The 26,027-nt window shown below is 38.7% G+C and overlaps 1 protein-coding gene across 3 annotated transcripts; it reads left to right on the top strand.

Moving 5' to 3' along the window:
- Positions 1-5,265: 5,265 nt before the first annotated feature.
- On the top strand, positions 5,266-26,011 carry LOC131333032 (calcium uptake protein, mitochondrial-like). Of its 3 annotated transcripts, none has more exons than XM_058367335.1 (7): positions 5,266-5,675; positions 12,365-12,432; positions 16,634-16,857; positions 17,094-17,177; positions 20,977-21,190; positions 22,020-22,313; positions 25,669-26,011. In XM_058367335.1, the coding sequence occupies exons 1-7, from the start codon at positions 5,342-5,344 to the stop codon at positions 25,753-25,755; spliced, it is 1,305 nt and encodes a 434-aa protein (XP_058223318.1). In that variant the 5' UTR covers positions 5,266-5,341; the 3' UTR covers positions 25,756-26,011. The 3 variants fall into 3 exon arrangements, with proteins under 3 accessions (XP_058223318.1, XP_058223316.1, XP_058223317.1); XM_058367333.1 differs by having other exon boundaries at positions 25,377-26,011; XM_058367334.1 differs by lacking the exon at positions 17,094-17,177 and having other exon boundaries at positions 25,377-26,011.
- Positions 26,012-26,027: the final 16 nt, after the last annotated feature.

Here is a 26,027-nt window from a genome sequence, read left to right as displayed (position 1 = left end):
GCTCCTACCACCACTTCACCACCACTACCACTACACCACCACTTCCACCACTCGACCACCACCACCACCACATCACCACCACCAACTCCACCACTCCACCTCCACCACCACCACCACCACCACCACCACCATTCCACCACCACCACCACCACTACCATCACTACACCACCACCACCACCGTTCCTACCACCACTTCACCACCTCCACCATTCAACCACCATCATCACAACCATCACCACCACTACCATCACTACACCACCACCACCACTCCACCACACCACTCCTCCACCACCACCACCACTACACCACCACTCTACCACCTCCACCACTCCACCACCACCACCACCACCACCACCTCCACCACTCCACCTGTAACACCTCGACTTCTTAGAACGAAAAAGAATAAGGAAAAAGTAAGAGGTTAATTATTTAACGGGCCGCTTACCGTTAGGATTTAAGAAGTAAATTATTTGTGATTTATTTTCTGCATATGTGTCAATTTATAAAACGTTATTACCCTAACCCTGTTAACATCGTCCCCGCGAACCGAAACAAATAATCCGGAAAGAGGTGACATCTCATTATAGGGTGAATCAGATCAAATCATATTAGAATATCCCTAGATTTTGTGGGATATACTTAGATTTTATTAGATTACAGATTATTCTAGATATTACAAGATATGATAAGATTATGTTGGATTTTGTTAGATTATATATAGATTATGTTGGATTTTATTAGATTATTCTAGATATTACAAGATATGATAAGATTATGTTGGATTTTATTAGATTATTCTAGATATACCTAGATTTTGGGAGATTATTCTAGATATTCTTAAGATTTGATATGGATTCACTAAGATTTGATATTAGATTTTATTAGATATTATATAGATTTTGTTGGATATTATATAGATTTTGCTAGATATTATAAGATTATGTTTAGATTATGATCTAGATTTGATTTGATATGATCTAGATCATTCTTTCACTAGTATAAATAGGCAAGCCTCCTCCCCTCCCCTCCATACACCACACACACCATCAAGTAAATACAAAAGAGAGAGAGAGAGAGAGAGAGAGAGAGAGAGAGAGAGGAGGAAAGAAGAGGAAAAGAATTAGGTACGAGCCCTTCGAAGTAGTTGATCATAAGCCAAGTTGGACGGAACGAAAGGTGAGTTATGAATTATCCCTGTTAACATTTAAATTATTTTGTAGCAAATATACCATGGAGTTATGATGTGGAGTTATGATGTTTTGAAGTATTATCGATACATCCAAACGATGTCCTTGGAATCTAGGGGATGGTAAAGATACTAGTCGGAACGGTGATAGAAGGGGGGAAAGAAAGGGGGCACAACCGGGTGTCCAATTGAATTGATCAATTCACTTTATACGCGTTGGGGGTCGCTCCCTCAATACCGGCGGTAATCGTTGGATGGTATATCGTTTATATGGTTTTGCTTATGATATTGGCTATAGTTTAAGCCATGAAAAACTGAAGTTATGATTTTGGATACAATTTAAGTCATGAAAAACTGAAGTTATGATTCCTGTTTTTCTTTGATAAAAAGAATTCCATGGTAGCTTATGTAACTCTGGTAATTCATAATCTCACACAAGCAGTGGCTTATGTTGTTGAAATCTTTCATTTTTCAGGTAATCGGGATTAGAAGGGCGGGCCAACTAATAATGTTATTAAACTTATGTTATGGTTATGTATTGAATAAGAGAAGAGTGTAGCCTATGTTGATCTTAGCATAATGAATAAAATAGTGATTGTTGATTATTAGAGAAGGCTTCCATAAATGTTATGGTTATTTCTTTTTGAGAAAACAAAAAAGGAAAAGAAAAGAGGGTCAATAGAGGCCTTTGGTAAGATGGACTCACTGGCCGGTCACGATATTCAAATCCGTTAGATTTGGGTCGTGAGACCACCACCATCACTCCCACCACCACCTACACCACTCCTTGACCATTACCAGAAATATATTGTGACTATTAGTAAATTAAGAGAGAATTGGAACAAAATTAATTCATCATTTTTTTAATTCAGTACTTAATGTATTTATCAAACAGCTTTTCAGCTTAAAAATTTCAGCATTCAGTTTCCAATACTTAATTTTTCAGCTTTTAGTTTCAATTTTCGGTTTTATCAAATAGCCCCTAAAGCTTGTGATTAACACAACAAATAGAACAAGGGTTCCTTGTCTAACAGATCTTCTGACCAGATGGGAAGGAAAAGAGGGTTTTTGGATTATGGTTCAATGAATTAGGTCAGTTCAATCTTGGTGCATGGTACAGAAATTTACCAACGTTTTTTTTTTTTTGTTACTTGTGTCCTGTATTGCCCTCTCCTTTGAATACTTGTATTGATGGAAACTCTTTGGAATAAACATGATCCATTTCCTTCCGCTTGTTTTTGTTGGTGTCCCCAATCATGACTCATCTTACCTTTTTTATATGATGGCATTCCTTACACAAGTGCAGTAAACATTATTTAGTGTTACAACACTGCTCCTAGACAATATGTTTTTTTTTTTTGAAATCAACTAGTAGAACTATAATTTGAATTGGGCGGAAGAGCTTAGAGCATCTTCAACCCAATTCTTCAATTTGAAGAACCAAACTAATGTTGATGCAGACACTCCAAAATCAGTGTAATTCCAAAGCCACTTTCTTTTATTTTTTGGAGTGCCTCCATCAATTTTTGGAGTGTTAATATCATTTTCCTTGAAGAATGTAATTATTCATACCAAGTGCAACTTAATTCTTCATTTTTATCTGTATTTTTTAAAATCTTATTCATTTCTTTTCGAAACTTAAGTTTCCCTTCAAAATTTAGACTTTTAGTTTTTCAAAGATTACCAAAATAGTATATTGATGAGTGGTCTTGTTTTAAAGGTCTCATGAATATCTTTTAAAATAATTTGATGAAAATGAATTAATATGCTATCAAGTTAAAAACATTTAAAAGTGTAGAAATAAAAACGAAGAATGTTCTCCATTAATGAAGTGGTTCTCCATGTATGAAGAACCATTTTTCGTTCATTTTTAAGGAGTGAAATGAAGGCATGGTTTGAGATGCTCTTAGCAATGTGATTTTTAGAGATATATGATGATCTGCACCAAGGTGCTTTAACACATGCGATCGGTTATCTCATCATATGCAAAATATCATATTGCAAATTGTGTACATGAGATTGGTTTTCTCATCATCTATATTACATAACACAACGGTTTTGTAAAATGTTTCTCTCACAACTGTCTTTCGTGGTAGGTTGAAGGGTTGTGATTGAATTGTGTTATAATCCTTCGTTCAATCCTAGGGCCCAGATTGTCCCCTAATGAGTTTTGGTAGTGGGGAGTCTATTATGGCACTCTTTTTGGACAAAATTGAGTGTTGCTTATTTCCAAGGGTGAAGATTGATTCTCTCAGATGGAATGAATGATGGATTGAAGAACATCAGTTTTGATTTTCCAATTTGAGATGATCTTTCCAATTTGAGATGATTTCTCTCTTTTATTTCAAATTCAAATGAGGTTCCACTAATATGAATTGGGTTTGCCCACAAAGGACTCTCTCCGAAAGGAAGGAAGGAAGGAAAATGAAGTGCGGACTCCTCCGGTGGATATAAAAGCAAAAAAATGAACCAAAGCAAAAATTGGAGAGATTCGGTCGCTTGGCATTAATTTAATTTGTGGATTAGTTTTTGGGATGTTTTTGGTTTGTAATTTTAACAAAATGGTCTAGCAAACTTTAATTGTTACTGGTTTTGTAGATATAGTTGTTAGTTTGTTTATGTGCTGATTCAAGTTAACTTGTGGATATACTTGAGCTATTCTTTTTTGCGTAGTTGAAATCTCGCGAATGGGGCCCAAGGACTTCAAGAAGTTAGAGGGACAAAACTGGATAATTTGTTCAAAACCAATTTCGAGCCGTGCCTTCAGGCACGGCATACACTAGTTTGTATACATGTGATGATTGGCCTTGCACCACCTGATAGCGTTGAATTCTTTCGTGCCGTGAGAGCCTGAGCTCTTTATTTTGTTGCATGTTGGTTTGAGCTTGTGTTCGACAATTTGACTGAATTATAGTATTAGTTTATATTTGTACACCCATCTTTATGAATGAAAGTCCAATTTTTTTTTTTTGTGAAAAATAAACTCAACGACCAACATTTTCTCATAAATCACGACCAACACAAAGAAAAGAAATTAAAGGAAATATAAACAAAGCACAAAAGCACGAGCACGGAGATCCGTGCGTGCCCGGAGAAATATATCGACTACTAGGAGTGGACTCAAACACATAATCCAGATGTCCTAATTCTATGCTATTCTATTCTATTATATGAACCACCGAGGTGGTAGCCCAGTTGGTGAGGCTCATTACCTCCCTTAACGCAAGTGGGAGTTCGAGTCTCGGCAGGTACTCGAACCTCGTCTGTGGATCAAAAGGGGGAAGTTTTCACCAGGGGGAGTTGCTATGGTCATGCTCAAGGGGAGTTGCTATGTTAGTCGCCCCAAGGCCAAGGCTGGGGAAGCCCGCGCTTTCAGCCCCCAAAAAAATTAAAATCCTTATATATATATATGTATGGTACAAAAAAAATTGTACTAGCCTCCTTTACACAAAATAAGCAAAATTGAAATTTAGGAGCCTCAAAATAGGCCCAAATGATAGAATTACTCATTAGTAATACTAAGGCGTTAAAAAAAACAAAAGAAACGGATGGAGCCTAGAAGATATTTTCAATTCGGTGATTGCAAAGTAATCAATCAGGCCCTACGCTACCATCTATGTTGGATTATCAAATTTTTATAGTTATAGGGAATTAGAGAGAAAAAGAACTCCTAAAAAAAAAGCCGCGCAGCCAATCAAAAAAGGAGGAGAAAGAAACGCAAACGCTTGAGGAGTCGAAGGGGAGGGAAGATATAGCGAGGCCTCATTCAAAAGGTTTACTTCCGTTCTCTAAAACTTAAGAGTCGGCCCTGGGTCGCCCTTCTCACCCTTTTTCGATTATAAAAAAAAAAACAAAAAATTCTATTCTATGAGCTTAAAACTGTTCCTTCAATAGATAGGCTAAAAACTGTTTTGAAGAACAGTTGCTAACTCATAGAAGTAGGATATGTGTGTTGGGCTTCTTGCTCATAGGCCTACCGGGTAAAAAGAAAAAAAGTGGCCCACAAACTTCTTTCGAACATAACGCTCAACCCCGCCCCCTCCCCCCCCCCCCCCCCCCCCCCCCCCCCGCTCCCTCCCTCCCTCTCTCTCTCTCTCTCTCTCTCTCCCTGGTACTGGTAACGCTGCTCAAAACCGTACATACACAATCCATGCCATGTCTTTCTGGACGTCCCTGAAACGATCGCAGCCGCCGATTCAACGCCTCCCAGCAATCCACCGCTTCCAACACCGCCCCTTCTCCACCCCACCACCACCTTCTCTCATTATCCCAAGCTCCGACACCGATTCAAGCAGTTTCAACTCTTTCCTGAGATGGATATCGGGCATCGCGGTGGGCTCCACTATCGGCGTGGCCGGGTACTGGTTCTCTTCCTACGCCCCGATTTGTCCGGATAAGTCGGCGTTGTCTTTCGCTGACTGGTCACCGGTTGCTACTGCGGATGTCTCGGTTGATGATCAGCCTTCGAACCCTAAGTTTCTCTTTGGAGGTAACTCATTCTTTTTAGTTTGAGATACTGATATTTGGCTTTAAATGGTTGATGACGTTGATTGCTTTACATTGTGCTTCGTAATATATTTGATTGGATGGGGACAAGTAATTATGGGATTTGAATCCTTGACTAGTGGCAGACCTAGGATTCTTGTTGCGGGACCAAATCACATGTATTCATATAATAACAACACAATATCATTCTTACTTAACCCCCCACCAACCACCCCCACCCAAAAAAAACCACACACAATATCATTCTTTCATGGGACCTTTCTTCGTAATTTTTACAAAAACCTAAAATGCACTGGGATAATTGGGAGGTGTGCGTGGACTCGGGCCCCCGTTTGCACCCCCCTCTCGAGAACATCAACAGCTCAAAATTCGGGTAGGATACGGCTGATAGAATTTGGAAGCACATTTATCTTGAAAACATGTATATTGCAGCACTTACCAGAATCCATTTGTTTCAAGATAAATGTGAATTTTGGGTGTGGTTAAGTGAATGGTTTCAATCACCGAAGTTGTCCTGGTAGGGCTACAAGCAGGCTTAATTGGACCGTCCAAAAGGATTGGAGAGGATATGGCTGTACATGTAATTCCCGTCCATCTAAGCTTTATACATATGTACGTATATGTGTGGGGTTCAAGATCTAGATCCCTTGATTTGAAAGCAGAAGTGGCATCAATGTGCTTCGAATTGGCCACATTAAGCACAACGAGATCATAATCCAAAGCTTCCGTCTTCTTCTACCCACTCTAACTCCAGATCACTCTTGAAAAAGCTCCACAACCATCGCAGGGAAAACCCACAGCATGCCCCACAAGACAAGAACCGCATTCCAAAGCTCCTTGGCGACCTGACAATGAATAAACAAATGCACTCCTGGCTCTTCATCTCTCAAGCACATGCAACACCAGTTCACCAAAACCACCCGACCCTATATAAGATTGTCTATGCTAAGAATCTTATCCTTAGCTGCACACCACGCAAGAAAATAAACCTTGGTTCCGTGCTTTAGTTTTATTGATGTTTTTAATTTTTTATAACATCCATGAGGAATGTTGATAGAGAGCTTAATGTGTGCTTTGTTCGTCGATATATCAAATAAGATCACCCCAAGCATAGGGTATAAGCGTCCAATTGAAGCATAATAATCCGGAAGACCGGGATCGTACCCACGGGAATAATTAATACGGCTTTGTTGGATTTGTAGAAGTAAGCACGGTTTTCGGCTTTTAGGCAGCCAACTTTGTTTTACGTTTGCGGTGGAAAGTAAAACGGCTAAATTAAACAGGAATAAACTAGGATAAAAAGCAGGTTAGGTCTAGGAATTACCAACATCCGCGACTCGAGTTAAATAACATTTTCACCCAATTACGTGGTTTCAGATACTCAACTAAGGTTCCTAAACTAGAAGATTAGATGGTTTAATTACCAAGCTAGCTCTAGAATTTATTTAGCAAATGCCTCGTGCGACAGAGCTCCAAGCATCATGTGTGGTAAGTAGGCGATGCTCTTACCTACACATGATCAAGGAGGTTAACACCTTAGCAATTTGACAAATAAACCCGAACCCCACATCGATTTTCGAACCAAAGATTCAAACTTTTTTGGTGAAAAATACAATTTTTACTCGAGTCATGAGATGCTAATCACCCCATGACCTAACAATGAAAAACTACTCACACATCTATGAAGATAAGAGCAAGCAAAAATCTACTAAGCATACTTGAAATAACAACGCTAGAAGAAAATTAGATTAAACGATAGATCGGAGTAGCGACTACAACTTTAATGAAGACTACAATAGCAAAAACTAATTAGCTAAAGCAGAAAATTAAATTTAAAGTGCTGGAAAATGAAGAACAATTCAAAAAGCAAGTAAATCTAGGCTAGATCTAAATATGCAATACAAAAGTTGTTTGTACAATGTGACATCACTCCTATTTATACTTCAAGATCTGCGCACGAAATATTCCAAAAGATGCTCCAAAGATGCCCTCCGAAGCCCTCGGTACCAATAGCAAATGACTTAAATTGCTGTGATAAGGACCTCGGTACCGATAGACTTAAAAAGGTGGTATCGATACCGAGCAGTTAGGGGCTGCCGCAAGGACTGCTCGGTACCGATTGAAAGGAAAATGTGGTATCAATACCGAAGGCAGCTAGCTTGATCCTGTTGACCGCCATCGTTATTCACTTCGGTACCGATGGAACTCTTAAACAAATACCGATACCGATTGCTTATGCGATTAAGTTGATCCCAGAAAGCCATTTAGACCCATCTCGGTACCGATTGAATTAATCACCTGGTAATGATACCGAGTGTATTAAATCCAGCCCTTGGTCTTGATCCTTTGCTTGCCCTTTTCGAGCCGACGGGTCGCCTTCCGGTCCTTCAATCTTTGTGCTTGCCCTTTTCGAGCCGACGGGTCACCTTCGGGTCCTTTAATCTTTGTGCTTGGATTCCAATGACTCCGTTCTTGATCATCTTTAAACCTTGGATGTCTTGACAAACTTTGGCTTTAAAAACTCCTGCTTTGAATGATTTTTCTACAAAACAGAACAAAACAACCTTACGAGCAAAAGCAATTAAAAACAACTAATTAAACGATAAAATTAACTAAACTAGATAACTAGCGCACCCTACATTGTATTGTCGGGTGCTTATCAATGTGTGTCTAACAAGTGGGGGTGAGAGTTTTTTCATCACTTCAACTCCCTGTCTAGATATAGAATTTAAAATATGTAAGCACACTTAGCAAGTGTAGAATGTACAGTCCAATTAAGGCTTAGTCGTGTACTGCATTCTAGCTTTATTTTATGGGATTAGTTGAATGGCTTCAAACAAGTGCTGAGCTACTAAAGGGTCACAAATCGCGATTACTCCAGTTACTAGTTTTCGTAGGATCATACAATAGTAGTCAATGTGTTCCACATCGTATTGTTGAAACCTTGCTTTGTAAGGCAAGACTTAGATTCCAATCCCGCATTCATCTTGCCGTCGTCATGACAAGGATTTGGTCTTACATTCAGGGCCGGCCTTGGGCATAGGTCCACTGGGTGACCGCCTAGGGCATAGGTCCACTGGGTGACCGCCTAGGGCTTCCAGTTTTGGGCCAAATAATTGGGCCCTCAAATAGTGAAACATATTAAATTTAGATATGTAAAATATATTACAACTAGGCTAATGTAGCCTGGTGGTAAGCCGCGTGCGTATAGAACACTGGGTCGCAAGTTCGATTCCTATCCCCTTCCGTTTTTAACTTAAAATTCTGGAATTTGTTCATAAAAAGGTTTCAAAAACGATGCTTTGGAGTTTTGAACTCCCGACCTGTGGTTCTAAAAGTTTGTACAACCACACAGCCACCAAACTACAAGCTTGGCTTGTTTTCCTCTATCGAACTAATAAATATACTATACAATAAAAGGCCTCATTTTCAAACCCCGCCTAGGGCCTTGGAAATCTCAGGGTCGAGCCTGCTTACATTATAACTCTTGCACTTTTAGGACGCTAATGCTTTATTGCCTTCTTAAATGCTCAAGCTTAACGTCATGGATTCCTAACCTTAGTTGCAAGGAGTTTCTAAAGTGGTGCCGTTCCCATCTTAGGCTCTGTTCAATTGCCAGGAAAGTACAGGAAAGATGGGAAAATCAATTTTCTCGTAACTTTTGTAGTGTTCAGTTGGCAGGAAAGTAGTGGGAAACATGTTTTTAAGTTTTCCTGCAAGATTTACTTTCTTGCAAAAGTGATCTGGCCAAAAGCATAGGATTTTGCGTCACGAAAAAAGTTTTCTCCATTGTGGGGCCAGAATAATTGGCGGATAAGAAAAAAAGTGAATGACTCAAATACCAAAAAAATACGAATTAGGTTCTTAGAAAGACACTTTGAGATTTACATGAGCAACAACAATTTCGACTATTATGGTGCTTTCTGAGATAATTGTTGTGGAAAAGGATTAGTAGTTTATTTTTTTTGGAAGTATTTATTTATCTTGTCATTAGTCTCCAATTTTGTTTTGTACTAACTAATTTTCAATGAGTTTTTGCATCGGCAACTAATCCAGCACGGTTGTTTAATATTTATTTATTTAGTTATCATCTACTTTTTTTTTTTAAACTTCATTTGTACAGTTGATTATCAGAGACTGTCAATTTAAATGGGGGATTTACATGACCATTCAGAATATAACAAATTGAATAGGGAATTGCAAGTCGATTTTTTCATTTCATGTTAAGGCTTTGCATTAGATAAAATACATTTTCTGTATGTGTTAATTTTTGAAATATGATAGCCTATTATTTAGTTCTCAAAGTTACTTTTATTTAAAATTAGCCATGGGAATAAAAATAAAGAAGTTTCTCATAAGTGTCTTTTCCCGGCAAATGAACCACTAAACTTTAGTTTTCTTGCAAAAAAAAATTGTCAAATGAACACTCACAGGAAAGTAGATTTCTTTTTCTTTTACTTCACTTTACTTAACTTTTTCTGAGAATAACTTTCCGGTACAACATTCCTGACAACTAAACGGAGCCTAAGGAATGCGCTCCTGCACTCCCAACTAAGGAGCTTGACGGGGGCCCACTCTCATCGAGTGGGACCAAGGTGGGAGCTTTTGTACAATCCTTGCACAGAAAAGCAAGGATTTATCACTTGGCTTTATTAATTGGTTTTTGATGAACTCATATATCTAGCTCAAGTGATGATATCTTGAAAGAAAACCATATGTTGTAACACTAGCCCGATTCTTACACTTATGTTGGGCTTGGCAGTGGCACATATTTTTACTCCTAAAATGATTGTACTTCTAAACTGTACATTCTATGCTACATTATTTTCGTCATATATGTATACATTCGTTCAAGCTCCCAACCTTGGGAGCTTCTATATTCCCACGCCCCCACGAGCTCCTGCTTTGTGCAACTAAGTTCCTAACTAGTGACGTGTAATGACATAAATCATTCCGTTTGGAAGATGTAGTGATTCATCACAATAATAAGTTTCTTGACTTCTTTTGTTGTGGTTTATTTTCCTGATTGGAATTGTCTAGTTCCCCATCCAGCATTCAGTTTTACCAGCACAAGTTAGGTGTTGAATGCATGGATATGTAGCTTAGTATTTAATGGAATGTGTTTGTGCCTCTCGTTCCATGTAGTTACATAGGACAGGATACTTTTTGTTTCTTTACACACTTGTGTATGGGACATGCCTCTTCTCTGGTGATTTACATTCGATTGAGTTTTTATCAGTAAAATGTTGATTTGAAAATATTGTTGATATGATCTGATTGTTTGCAAAGAAAAGTCACACGGGAAAAGGAAAACACGGCGATAAGTTGTCAGATCTCGAGGAAAGTAGTTGCCTTAGATGCCTAACGTGTATGGGGTGTGAAAGTTAAGTTTTGGATCCGAGGACTAACCCTGAAAAATCCATGAGCTTTTTGTATGTTTTCTTTTGCATTAAGTCTTAACTCAGGGACCATAATAATGGAAAGATAAAAGGTCCATGAGGTATGCTAAAGCTTAAGGTATCGAAACCTTATCAACAAAAAGTTGTCAAACTTTGAACTTTTGTCAATACAACTCCATCAACTTCAATCAGAAGGTTTGATTGAGCCCACAACCTCACAGTGGGCATGTGAAGCATTTTATGTCAACAAAAGAACAGAGCAGATAAGAGGAAAGCTTCGCCTGGTTATCAACTACTAGCCTCTTAATCATTTTTTGCAGGATAACAAATTCCCTCTTCCTCGAAGAAGTGTTCTTTTTGCAAACTTGCCTAAAGCTCAAATTTTCTCAAAGTTTGACCTAAAAGCAGGTTTTTGGCAGCTAGGCATCCGTCCAGATGATCGCCCCAAGTAATTGGCACCGGTAACAAAGGAATCCATTTGTTCTTCCTATCTTCCTAATTCATTTTTGAAAACTCCACAAAAGAAATCATATTTCGAAGATCCAAATCTTTCATTGTCACTAGTAGATGAAATAAACTCCAACATGGAAGAGAGCCTGAAAATAACTGAGGGAGATAAACAAAAAGTTACGAGTATAGTCCAATTTCTTGAAACTATGAATGACTTTGAAGATCTCTGCCTATTATATACCTGGGTGGGTGTCCCTCTTCTTTCATCAAAGCTCTCCCTCAGGGATTGTCAGCCTCTCCTAGATGAAATCTCCTCATGACTGCATGCTTGGGAGACAAGCTACCTCTCATATGCTGGTAGATTGCAGCTTACAAGTCTGTGCTATATGGTATCCAGTGGTGACTGATAGAAGCGGCGGTAGCTCTGCTCCTTTGCCAAGGAAGGGTATTACATAATAGACGCAATGACGGAGAGTGCATAATGCGATGCGGGGCCTGGTACTTTTTAAGCGAGGTGAGGGGTAGGGAGGCAAGATAATACCAAAAGAGCTATAGAGTCTATTGAATATAGAGGATTGATTCAAAATAATCTACCCCTTTCTGTCTGAACGTAGAGTTGTAGACATTTTATTGCTTAGGATTGTCGTAAGCAACATTATATTTGTCTCTTTCTGCAACTTCCAATCAAGACATGTGGCGTTTCCTTATATGTGAAAGTAGTTTATATTTCTTAGCCGAATTTTTTAGCGATCTAAGTCCTGATGGGAATTACCATCTAAATTATGGCAAAAATGGAATATAATACCTTCTTTATCGTCTGCAGATGCATATAGGAGAAAGGTTTTCTTTAACTATGAGAAACGCATAAGGATGAGGAGTCCTCCTGAAAAGGTACTCATAGCAGAAACACTTATGACTGCAATACTTTACCCTTCATTGAATTAAGTAATTTCCATTTTGTTATTTAAAGAAAAGGTTTTTTTTTAATAGTTTTCTATTTTGTTCCCCCTTCTTTCTATTTGGTGGACTTCTCATCCCCAAGTGTACACTGTTCATTTTTATCTTTAGTGAATTCATTTTGTTTGTGATTAAGAAAATTTTAAATCAATTTCTACCGCTGAAAGAAGAGGGGGTTTTTTTTTTTTCCTTTTCTTTCTGGCTTCATCTTTCTTTCGGAATGAAGTAACGACTGACAACTTATTTGTCAAAAGTTTTACTACTTTTTGCAATATCCAGCTTTGTTCAGGACTGGCATGTTTAGAATAATTGAGCTTGGTTGGCTGAGTAGTTTATATTTCGATTTTGGTTTTGGTTTGGTTAGACAGTGCAAATGGTTCAGTAGTGCACGTTTTCCCGCAGCTCATGCACTTTGACTTATCTTCTAGTGTGGCTTGTCGATTTCTTAGCAAGTACTAACATATAAGTAAAAATTAGAGCCTGAGAGCTCATGGACCAGAAAACCAGATGAGACTGAAAATGGTTTAAGGTTCTCCTACCGTCATATGGCAAATGCCTCTACAAATGTCTGAAAAGCAGGAAAAAAAAAACTCTGAGCGCTTTTACTTGTTTTGTATCTTAAACTAATATATATATATATATATATATATATATATATATATATATAGGGACGGTTCAAGGGACACCCAAAAAAACACCTAAAAAAATACCCCAAATCTCAATTTCATAGTTCCCGATCAAATTTTTATGATCCGAACCGTTCAATGTGTGCAGAATGTGATTTTAAGGGTGCTTGCGAGAAATTAGCAAAAAAAATGACCGGGAAAGGCTTGCTTTGAGCAGTTTTTATTTGAACCGTTCAATAAAAACTGTTCGAATCAAGCCCTTTCCGGTCATTTTTTTTTGCTGATTTCTCGCGGGTACTCTTAAAATCACACTCTGATCACATTGAGCGGCTCAGATCATTAAAATTTGATCGGAAACTATGAGGTGTTTTTTAGGTGTTTTTTTGGGTGTTTCCGGAACCGCCCCGATATATATATACCCTTAAAAAAACCCTTAAACCCCCCCCCCCCCAAGTTCCCGATCGAATTTTGATGATCCAAGCCGCTCAATGTAATCAGAACGTGATTTTAAGGGTGCCCGTGAGAAATCAGCAAAAAAAAAGACCAGGAAAGGCTTCATCCGAACAATTTTTTATTGAACTTTATTGAACGGTTCAATAAAAAATTGCTCAAATCAAGCCCTTCCCGATTAGTTTTTTTGCCAGTTTTTCGCGGGCACCCTTGAAATCCGTTCTGAACACATTGAGCGGCTCGGATCATCAAAATTTGATCGGGAATTATGAGATTAAGATTTGGAGGGTTTTTTTAAGGGTCCCCGGAACCGCCCATATATATATATATATATATATATATATATATATATATATAATTAGAGATAGAATTGGGAACCCAAAGAATTAGGGTTATTTTCTCATTACGTTATACTTATACAAATGTAATCAGTAATTACACATTAGACTCTTATCTCCTAATCTACTTACATAAGAGATTAAATATAAACTACAACTAATTACATATAAACCCATAACTTGAGACTTCCCCTCAAGTTGGTGCGAAGATATCAATCAAGCCCAACTTGAACATAATGGGGTGGAAACTCTTGCTACCAAGTCCTTTTGTGAATATGTCAGCCAGTTGATCTTTAGATCTCACAAAAGGCATACATATCAAACCTGCGTTCAGCTTCTCCTTGATGAAGTGCCTGTCAATCTCTATATACTTCGTTTGGTCATGTTGAACATGATTATGAGCAATGTTGATGACAGCTTTATTGTCACAGTAGAGTTTCATAGGACCATTATCAATAATTCCCAAATCACGTAACATGGTTTGGAGCCATAAGAGCTCACAAATGCTATGAGCCATAGCTCTGTACTCAGCTTCTACACTAGACCTGGCGACCACTGATTGCTTCTTACTTCACTAAGTAACCAAATTTCCCCCAATGAAAGTACAATAGCCAGAAGTAGAGCGTCTATCATCCACAGAACCAGCCTAGTCAGCATCCGTAAATGTTTCCAATCGCAGGTGACCATGATTAGATAACAGAATTCCCTTTCTTGGAGCTGATTTGAGGTAGCTCAAGATACGATAAACTGCATTCAGATGCGAAGCACGAGGATCATATAAACTGACTAACAACGCTCACTGCATAAGTAACATCTGGTCGAGTGTGAGCTAAGTATTTGTAGGTAATATGTAAATTACAGTAGGAAAAAGAGAAAGAGTGGACAAACGTCCACCTAATTGGCTCTCTATTGGAATGACTCACCGAGTACTATTAGAGGAAATAAAATAATAAATTTGAAAGTTGGGGGAAGAAATAGGGGAAGCCGAGGAGGAATGGGGTTGTTGGATGGGTGTGTGGCTGAGGCTTAAGTTCTGATCCAGTTTTATTTTATGGAAGAGCTTGGATTTGAATACATGTTTTAGTATTTTATTATTCTATGGGTAATTTGAAGGACTTCGGTGGGGTTGTTACGTGACTTACGTATCAGATTTATTTGTTTTTCGTGAGAGACTTGTTATAGCCATCATTGGGTGGGATGTTACACCAACCTTCTTTGTTATTCACGCGAGATTGCTTGGCTTTGAAAAGCTAGGCATTCCACAGAGGGTCTCGAACTACAAGAGAGTGGGCTCCTCGGTGTGCGTTCTTTTGCTATCACAACTTCACTTAGAATGCCTTTACTAGATTTTAGTCATTTTTCCAGCTTGAACTCACAAATCCGCAGATCATCTGGTGGATTAATGTTCAGGAAAGAATTCAGAATCATTGTTCTTTAGCTAGAAGAATGTAAACAACAATTGATTTGCACCTATATGTTGCTGTTGAAAAAAAAAATGGTATGGTAATAACATTAGTGTTCGCTTTATCCATGTGAAACTGAAGGACTTTGGGTTTTCTTGTCCCTAGTAAATGCTGTAAAAAATTTCTGGATGTGTGCCTCCTTATTTTGGTTGCAGTATCACAAAATATGGGTTCCAAATTGCAAATTTATCTGGAAAAGGCGTACCTGTATCCTTTCTTAATAACACCTTTAGGTTTTTTTATTTATCTGAAAACAAAAGTTTTGTTTTTAAGAGTACCACAACCTCTTCAAAATTCCCTGTAGAGTTATGATAGCCTCGTAGTGCTAGAAGCTCTGTTCAAAATTCATTTTGGCTGAAGGGTTATGGTAGCCCTCTCTCTGGGCATCACTTGTACTGGAGATGGAAAATGATAGTGGATATCAAGTGTGTGGCCACAACTGTCCTAAATTGTATTCATATTCACAAGGTGTTTCATTTCTTTGATATGGTAAGTTAAGCACTCAGGAGGTTATCATATTATTAGATTGTTAACCATCAACTCATCTAAAAAAGCTTAAGCTGTTTGAGAGAGGGGCAACTTTATTATTTATATTCTCAACACGCCCCCTCACGTGTAGCCAGACTCTCCTCCATAAGAGGGCTAAACGCGTGTAAATTTTAATCATTAGATAGGCGGTGAGTTTCGAACCCAGGATCTATTGCCTGCGCTGATACCATATTAGATTGTTAACCACCAACTCATCTAAAAGCTTCAGCTGTTAGAGAGAGGCGCAACTTTATTATTTATATTCTCAACACATATGTTAGTCTACCAGACTCCCGAAACGTAGAAGTAGATGATACTGAGCTACATTTCTTGCCTAGGGTTGTAGCTAACAAGTTACATCCGCACACTTTAGATGTTGATAACTTGATATTTTATCTGTGCAGAATGTAAACATGCAAAATTAGGCAGACACGAAGTGGGTACAAACACAAAGTAGGTTAGGATCAAAGAGAGAACACAAGACACAGGAGATATTATTGGAAAACACTAGCTTGATTTTTACAACGGGGAGAACCCTCCTTTTATAGGCGTAAGGAGGGGATGCTTACATCATTACACAGAACACTAATAATACTACTTTACTGTTCACAGCTGCACCTATTACATCATGTCAATAGTACGACACTTTTCCTCTGCTAGCATTTACTACACATATGTAGAAGTTAGCATTGTATTTCCAGATTGTCTCATGCTATTGTGTGCCTTGAAGGTTTTTGACTACTTCGCATCTTTCCGGACAGCAGAGGGAGAAATTTTTATGACACCAGCAGATCTGATGCGGGCTGTGGTTCATGTTTTTCCTCCATCTGAGTCACACCTTGTAAGAGATGGATATCTTAGAGGGGAAAGGTCTCCAGGCGACCTGCGGTGTGCTCCTTCAGAGTTCTTTATGCTTTTTGATATGAACAATGATGGGCTAATATCTTTCAAAGAGTGAGTTATATCTTGTGATGTTTAGGTTGACTTTTTTTAACATCAGATTTAGGTTGATTCAGTTGGTTTTTTTTTTCTTCTATCGTCTTTTGCTCTTTCCTCTCTTAGTTAAACCCCGAAACCTTTTTCTTCTCTCCTAAGTGTTTGTGGATGATATTTTCAGTTAAAATGTTCTACTTATGCAACATTAGTTTTTGCTGTGGAGTTTTGTTCTCTTAGTGTTTTTCTTTTGACAGGTATATCTTTTTTGTTACGCTCCTAAGCATCCCAGAATCAAGCTTTTCAGTGGCATTTAAAATGTTTGACATTGATTGCAATGGGTAGGTATCTAAAGTTATCTTTCAGTATATCTGAGTGTTCAAGTATTGTTTTGTACTGGATTTATTGATGGATGTCTCATTTTCCTTAGATGACCAAATTCTTACCGTTTGACAGATGCATTTCTACGATCATGTTGGGGCACTGTGAGTTGTAGGATGACGTGCATCCTCCTCGTAGATATGCACCATCCTACACTATTTCCTTTTGGGACCTGTCAGTGCTTCTTCCCGATTATCTTCTTACCCAAACCCGTTGTTTCAGGCTTGTCCTGTATATGTCCAAGTTAAAAAAAAATGGTGAAACAAAAAATGGGATAGGTTTGCATGTGTCCGACTTTTCCGGGTGTGTCCAGAAATTGGTAGTTTCTAACATGTGTTACACGCAGCAAAACAAATAAATGGATTAGAAGGATGATGTAGGGGTACTGTATGGTAAAAAAATTGAAATAAGACACGAAAAAGAAAAGATGTAGCGGTGTGCAGTGGTTTCAAATCGGGATACGTATCGTGTATCGTTTATCTCATTTTACAAATCGTATTGGGATACGTATCGTGTATCGTAAGATACGTTAACAAGCTAATATACAATAAATAGTAGTTATACTTAATAATAATCTAAAATTTCGGTGTATATTTGAAAAATAAGTGTTTTATGTATGAAAAAAATGTTTTTAGGATGAAAAAATCCAAGTCTCTCAAGTAAGGTCTATCAAATTGAGGCTTTCTGGTGCCTGAGGTTAAGGGAAGAGAAAAAGATCCATTATCAGATTCACGCAAAACATGATCGAAATACGTTCTTTCTCTTATTCGAGCTTTGGGTTTGAGTTTCTTTTAAATGATTTGGATATGACCATAATTAGATGAAAAGATCAGAACTTCTTTGGTGTTCCACCCCTTAAAATATGGTATGATTTGTTCTTTGTAAGTAATCGTAGGATACGCCGCCGTATCGTAAGATTTCTATACAAAAAGGATACGGTCTGTGACATGTATTGTTTTTGGAAGGAGATGATACGAATCGTAGGATACATATCCCGTATCACAAGATTTTAACAACCATGCTTAGATCTTTTTGAGAGCGAATTGGAAATTCATGAATGGCGGAAGTTATGGTTGGAAGAATCACTGCTTCAGACCCTTGGTAGGCTGTAAACGAGAAAGCCGAGTTGAGCTCCATTGTGATCAGGCTAGCCTCGCCAATAGTATGGTCGGCTTGAGCTCGAAACGAGCTGTAGAAATTGAGGTCGGGCTCGACTTGAGAAATTTTCGATCGGCTCACGCTAGGGAAATGTAGCTTTAAAGTAAGCACCTGCATGAAGATGATTCCCACACTAGCATCATAAGATTCAAATCTCAAAGTTGATTATTTTGCATTGAATCCGTAATTGTGTTGTAACTTGTAAGACTGACAACAGTATTTATGTTCCTGAAAATGCTAACAGCAAGTTCAATATTGCTCTTATTATTATTATTATTTACCTTCTAGCACTGCCTGATCAAGGCACCATCACCAGGGGTTTCACTGGGAAACCTACCTGGCCAAGGGTTAGGGTTGCAAATGAACTGAGCGGCTCGAGGCCTCGGCTCCATAGGAGCTCATTCAAGCTCATCTGATGTCTTGTGATTTAAACGAACAAGCTTAACCCAAATTTCCTAGCTCGTTTCATTAACGAGCCGAGCCTGAGTCAACTAAGGCTTGGCTTGATCGGCTTGCGATCTAAGATTGTATATGTTTATTATCATTAACAGCTACTATTAGCATTATAGTATATAATCTTCTAACCTCTTAGCTTCTTGAGCCAGAAAACATGGTGTGGGTCACCAAATTCTTTATAGAGGATTCCTTTACAAGAAGAAAAAATTAGAGTCAAATGGAACACCAGCACAAGGTGTGAACTTCTCCCTTCAGTGCCACATCGAAAGTTCTCCTTCAGTGCCAGATTCCTTTACAAGAAGAAAGCCCAACGGGCTCTTCTCATTCGAGAAATCATAATAAGGTGCCTAAAGACTTTATATGGTGGGTCTTGGAGAGGAAGGGCGTGACAAAATGGTATATTGGTGTGGTTAAAGGCATTTATGAAGGTACTGCCACTACTATAGATCTCTAGTAGAGGAAACAAACAAATTTCTAGTTGTAGTAGGATTATGCCAAGCTTCCGCTTTGAACCCATACCTCTTTGCCTTGTGTATGAACGAATTGACTATACATATTGAGGAAACTGCAAGGGGTGTTTGTGCTAAATTAGAAAATTGAAGACTGTTCGGCCTGGGTTCCCAAAACCATTTGCAAAATCCCAATTCATATTTCCCCCATTTCCTTTAATGTCTACTGACATCTCTTAATCTGTTTCAGAATGTTGTCCACTAGTTTGAGGATATTGTCCACTTGTTTGTGCTTGGTTACTTATACGTGTCCTTTTAACCCGTTTTGGAGAGAGAGAGAGAGAGGGCGAGGGAGGAGATTGGTGGTTCCCAAGGTTAATCATTATTGAGCACTAATGTCTAAGCGAGGGGGGGAGAACTTGGTTTTCAAAATTGGTTTTGGGGAACAAAACTGAATAAATCCGAAGAGAAAATTAGAGTCAAAAGTATCAAGGATTAGTTGGAGTAAAATGGAGTACAATAGTACATGGAATATAAGTTAAGCGATAATCAAATTGCTAGTGTTGGCAGAGTAACCCTTTTAAATGTTAATTACCAAGGACCGAGTGTTTTAAGTATCTGGGTCAATTGTTAGTAAGGATGTAGAGATTGCGGATGATGTAACACATAGGGTACAAGCAGTGCTTCAGATGTGTTGTGTGACCACAAGGTATTTGCAAAGTTGAAGGGGAAATTGTATTGTATCAGTATTGCTATAAGGCCAGTCTTGTTATATGACGCGTAGTGTTGGGCTACTAAGAAAAAAATATACATGTAAGATAAGTTGTATTTGAAGTGTTATGGAACTCTTAATCACTTGGAGGGGTGCTAGAGTGGGACAAAGAAGGAAGCGTATTTGGGCCATGATTCTGCTTTGTTTGATGTGGACTATCTGGGTGAGAAATTCAAGATGCTTTGAAGGAGTAGAAAAGCATGTATTTAAAATCAAGAATTTTGTGGTTAGTAGTTTGTATAGTTGGGATTAAGGGAGAATGTAATCCTTCCCTTGATCAGTTTCTAGATTGGTTTGAATTGTTTATCTCACATAGTGGTGTATAGGGCCTTTTTATCTACGGCCTTTTTTGTATATGGGCGGCATTCCCTTAATGCCTTATTTATATTAGCCTTATTTATATTGATTATTTACTTATCAAAAAAAAGAAATGAGAATATTGAGATTGATGTGTGGTAAGATTTTGCGATATGCTGATATTGAATTAGAAATGACAACCTTTGTGGAATGGCAGGGGTAGCGCTAATAGAATATCATATATGGGAAAATAGATTAAGGTGGTTTGGACATATATATCGTAGATCGGTAGATGCTGTAGTTAGAGGACTGATATGGTTACAGTGGAGGGTAGCACTAAGGGGAGGGGTAGACCAAAGTTTACTTTAGCAGCAGTAGTTCAAAAGGATTTACGGTTGTTGCATATCTCAGTACGTGATGCCCTCAACAGAGCCCACTGAAGAAAATACAGATTCACATAGTCCACCCTAATTGAATTGGGCTTAAGGCTCTGTTTGTTGTCCATGCTTCTTTTTAATTTTCCTTACTTGATTCTCTCTTATGCCTGTTTCAAAAAGAAGACAGAAAAAAAAAAAAGAAACCTCTTGCATGCCAGTAACCCAACTGTTTGGCGTTGTCCTCTTGTAGAGAGATAAAAAGAGACGAATTCAAGAACATCATGGGTTTGATGCGAGCTCATAATAGACAAGGGGCTCTTCATAGGGATGGACTTCGAGCTGGAATAAGAGTAGGAAGTTCTGTAGAAAATGGTGGCCTGGTGGAGTACTTCTTTGGCACTGATGGCAAGAAGTGTCTCCGACATGAATCATTTGTCCAGTTTTTGAGATCTCTACATGATGAGGTATGTTCTCCCCAAGCACCCATACCACAAAGAGAAGTTGAAAAAATGAAAAAGGGAAAAGGAACAAAAACATGGCTGACTTTGGAATTTCCTTGTCTTGGTTAATGTTTCATTTTGTATTTCATTATACAAATCACTTGGTAATATATACAATTAAGTTCAAGTCTTCATCTTGTATAATACTAGACAGCAGAGAAATCATGCCCCTGTCTTCGAATGAAAAAGAAAAATAATAAAAAAAAAAAACTCGGCAAATAAGCATCGTGGTTATTAGCCTAAAAATTCGTTCCCCTGTGAAGGCATGGGTACATTTCTTCTATCCCTTTTTCTTTGTTTTTCCCAGCTATTTACATTTTATTGTAGAACACATGAAAGCATGTCAGAGGTATTGTAGGACACATTCTCTCAGTGCATTCCTACTTACTCGGCTTTAGGTTTTGACTGGAGAAAAGATGTACCTGCACTGCTGCCTTAATTGATCTCCACCCCCTTGCTTTGTACTCATCATTTCTACATTAGGTCTCATTGACATTTTCTAACCTTGGATTTATTAGTATTTGTTGCGATTGAGTTGCTATCAGTTGCAAAATGCTTGGAATGCATGGTAAACTTGTATGCTTTAATTTTGACCTATTCTTCAACTTTTCCAATATATGCCCTCATCCTTTCTTCTCTTTAGATGCATAATTTCTCTCTCTCTCTCTCTCTCTCTCTCTACATAGTACATACGCATATATATGCATGTATAATACTTTAGTGTTTGTACATATGCTTCATGTGGGCAACTTGTCAGTTGTCAAACAGAGAATTTTTTTTTTGTATGTTACAGATGGTTAGGCTGGAGTTTGCTCATTATGACTACAAATTACATGGAACAATATCAGCCAAGGATTTCGCTTTATCCATGGTTGCTTCTGCTGACATGAAGCATTTGAACAAGTTGCTAGATCGTGTTGATGAATTAAACGGATCAAATCTTAGTAACATACGTATTACTTTAGAAGAATTCAAGAATTTTGCAGAGCTGCGGAAACGACTGCAACCGTTTTCTATAGCCCTTTTCAGTTATGGAAAAGCAAGCGGTTTGTTGACAAGGAAAGATTTTCAACGAGCTGCTTCCCAAGTATGTTACTCGTTTGTCCTTTTTAATTTAGTTCTCCGTTTCACATTTCTGGATACTTAAAACGGTAAGCTGTAACATAGAATATATTAATGACATTCGATTGTGTCAACTTGTAACCAATAAATTATAGCTTAATGGTGTCATAAGTGTTTAGTCGTAATGGAGGGTAGGCCATTTTTTTTTTTGGTATCGTTATTTTAGGCTCCGTTTTCAACGTAAATTATTTTCCACGGAGAGAGAGAGAGAGACTCTACCTCCACCACATTCGCCTCTTCTCCTCTGGTAAGCAAAGCTAAACTCACCTCCTGTCATGGTTTGAAATATCGGTGATACGTTTCTGTATCGACCGATATGTATCGGTATCGGTAGGTACCGAGTCCCGATACGACCAAGCTTATGAATACCATTCCATACCGGAGCATACCGGCTGGTATGCTCTGTATTTGAAAAAAACTGGTACTCTAATGCACTAGTTCCGTTCCGGCCATTTTACTGGTCAATCTCGGACCATCTCGGTGTTTTCGGCCTATTTCTGGCCGTACAGAGTTGTTTCGCCAAGTACTGCTCTGGTTTTGTGAATCAAAACAAGGCAATGTCGTCCGCCACTGGTTTCGCCGAAGAGAAAGGAAGGTAGAAGAAGATATAAAGGAAGAAGAAGAAATGAAGTTTTCAATATGTGTAGTGCTTCCAGAGAAAGCTGCCTCAACAGCGGTCTCCTACAAAGTATTTAAGGCACCTACTGCTACTCTCTTACATATAGTATCAATTAGATACATAATCCAAAAAATATTACTTAGATAAAAGAACACTTTCTTTCGTGTTTACAATTGGATAAACAAAATTATTCACAACCTGACAAAGAAAATGAAAGATGTATTCGCAAGAGAATGAGGTTTATATTCTGTCTTATTTTATGCATTTCAATACTTTTCATGGCATAATGGCTATTTATACCTATTCTTACATTAATAGCGGCAAATATGAAACGGTACCCAAAATATAACGGTAAAGGTACGTACCGTACTAGTGACAATAACCGTACCATGGCTGGTACGGTATTCAGAACATTGGATATGACCGATATTGTGGTGTGAAGGAAAATCATATACGTATCGATGATGATGATATGTAGCGGTATTGGCCGATACGTAACGGTGGTATCGGTCCGTTATGACCGATACAGGCCGATGTGGTCAAAATTACGGCCGATACGTAATGGTGGTATCGGTGTGAGTCTATGACTGATACGCCCCGTCTTTAAAAAAAAATTCACACCTCCGGTCACCGATACCGTTACGCTATGAGTCCATGACTGTTACGCCCTGAAACTGTGACATCGCAACCGATACCGTTATGTAGACGATACCAATATTTCGAATTGTGCCTCCTGTACATGAACCAAACCAATAAAAGGAGGAGAAAATGGCATCACATTTAGCTAATTAAAGGAAAGCAAAACACAAGAAATAGGTGCAACATAAAATGGGACGTTGTACTGCAGCCCTCTTTGCATCTCTACCTCGTACATTACTTGTCGGTGCTTGGCAGTTGGTTTAGCAAGACTTGTGGGAGGTGCATTTACAATGTCACCTCTATCCCCCCGTTTACAGAAGGCCTCAGTTTTTTTTTACCTCTGCCTTCTTCACATATGGAGAGATATCCCAAAAAGTAGAGCCGGGTAGATCCTTCATCTTGGCAACACAGAATCCGGAATCTCCTTGGAATAATTCTCCTCCGTTATATAGGCTCTGTTGAAACATTTTCCAAAACCTCCCAACTCTTCTTCCAAAACCTCCTCCAACTGTTGATTCATTTTCCTACTCAGCCTTGACCTGCCAACATAATTTGGCCAAGAATGCTCAATCCAATGGACAACTCGCATCCACAAACCTCTCCCATACATTTGTAATTTCCCGGAGCAGAAGGTTATGCCATGGAACTCCTTGGTCCAACAATCCGAATTGCCAAGCCACCCTCGCAGGATTGTACGTTGCTGCACCATACTGCCCATATATCAAGAATGGGATCAATCCAGGTATCACACAATTCATCATAAAAAGCTCCCAAGGGGAAACATCAATCCTCTGAGCGGAGGTTACCGTATCTGTCCACCTCGGATTCCGTGCCACACTCAATTTCATACTAGTGTTCCAATAGCTCGAAGAACACCCACCTTTTGTAGAATCCGCAAGTTCCTCTTATATTTGGCTACTTCTTTTGCCCAAACGATAAGGCAAGTTGTTCTCAAAGGTTGTGAAAGGCTGAAAGCATATGGGAAGTCTCCTTGCTCACCACCCCATCTTCACTATTTCCAATCAACACCGGTTTCCCACATGTTTCACCATTCACCTAAAACTCTTCTATCCGCCACCATAAACAATCACCGGCACCAAAATAAAGAGCTCATAACCAACGTTTGGGCACAAGAACAACCGGAGGTTCTTTATCGTTTTCCACTTTAAGACGAGCTGACTTCTTGGTAAAGCTTATTCGAGGATTTCTTCAAAGAGTGTTTAGAAGTAGAAGCGGATTTGGCACCGACCACGCCCCGCCACCATAGAATTACCACCGTTATAGTCTTCATCATCAACCAACTCCACCCAAACAAACTCGCCAACCCACAAGAAACTGATAGCTCAATACACAACCCAGAACCTCCAACAACTGTTCATACAAGAAAATAATGGCAGTTCTATGCTTTGGAGATACCATGGAGGAGGTTCCTATATAGAGGTCCAAAGCCTAGGGTGCTTGCATGGGACAAGGAGTCATGATTCTAGAGGAGCCAGCATGCCCTGCCCGTGGGATATGGGTCTACTGGTAAGTGCCATGTGGCAATGCTCTTCCGGATACCCAGAGTACATGTTTATCATTCTTGAATATCTGTTTAGGGTGTATTCTGATCATAGGTTATGAAGGAATTTATCAAGAGAAATGAAAATAGAAAGGGAATTACATTTTTTTTCTTTGTATCTTCTTATCTTCTCCTTTACCTTTTTCTTCCCTTACATACTTCCATCATTGTTTTTTCCTTACTTCATGGAGTGACCTGTTCAATGTCAGGTATGTGGTGTTTCTCTAACTGAGAATGTTGTTGAGATTATTTTCCACGTTTTTGATGCAAACCGTGACGGAAGTTTGAGCTCAAACGAGTTTATTAGAGTTTTACATAAGCGGGAAAGGGACATTGCTCAGCCTACAGAGGCAGGACTGCTGGACTTCCCGTTATGCTGTTGGAATTGTGGAAATAACTGCTCCATTGCTCGGTTTCTTGCGTAGTTGATTTTGGTTGCTCCTGAAATTTGACACTATGTGCTTGACAACGTCTCAGATAGTCAACATCTTTCTTGTACAGGGAGAGGCAGTTCAAGAAGGTGCTTATCAGACAGCTTCAATAGTTTTGGAGGTACCAAATGTCAGCCCGCCTTTGAATATCTGCTAGATTTATGTTTGGAATAATTGTTGTATAGCTCGTGTCGGACAATCTTGGTGCTTATTTTTTCCCTTTCTTTGTTTCTCTCTTTTTTCCCCCACCTGATTGTGTGGATGTAGATTTGCTGGAACAACCTCCATGAGAATTGTAAAGTTGAATATACCCTGTCTGTACATAGCTTTGACGTACAGCCTGAATATATGACTCGGGGTTGTTAACTGGAGAAATCATGAATGAACTTTCCTAAGGGAAGGGAATTTTGTTATTTGCTGTTCATCACT

This window comes from Rhododendron vialii, chromosome 7a, assembly GCF_030253575.1.
Source record: "Rhododendron vialii isolate Sample 1 chromosome 7a, ASM3025357v1".
Lineage (NCBI taxonomy): Eukaryota > Viridiplantae > Streptophyta > Magnoliopsida > Ericales > Ericaceae > Rhododendron > Rhododendron vialii.
This window is presented reverse-complemented; position numbering and strand designations above follow the sequence as displayed.

Excerpts from the sequence above, each read along its gene's own strand:
- LOC131333032 (XM_058367333.1), top strand. The coding sequence starts at position 5,342 with ATGTCTTTCTGGACGTCCCTGAAACGATCGCAGCCGCCGATTCAACGC. Across the intron at positions 12,433-16,633 it reads TGAGGAGTCCTCCTGAAAAG|GTTTTTGACTACTTCGCATC; the intron begins GTACTCATAGCA and ends TGTGCCTTGAAG. Across the intron at positions 17,178-20,976 it reads TTTGACATTGATTGCAATGG|AGAGATAAAAAGAGACGAAT; the intron begins GTAGGTATCTAA and ends GTCCTCTTGTAG.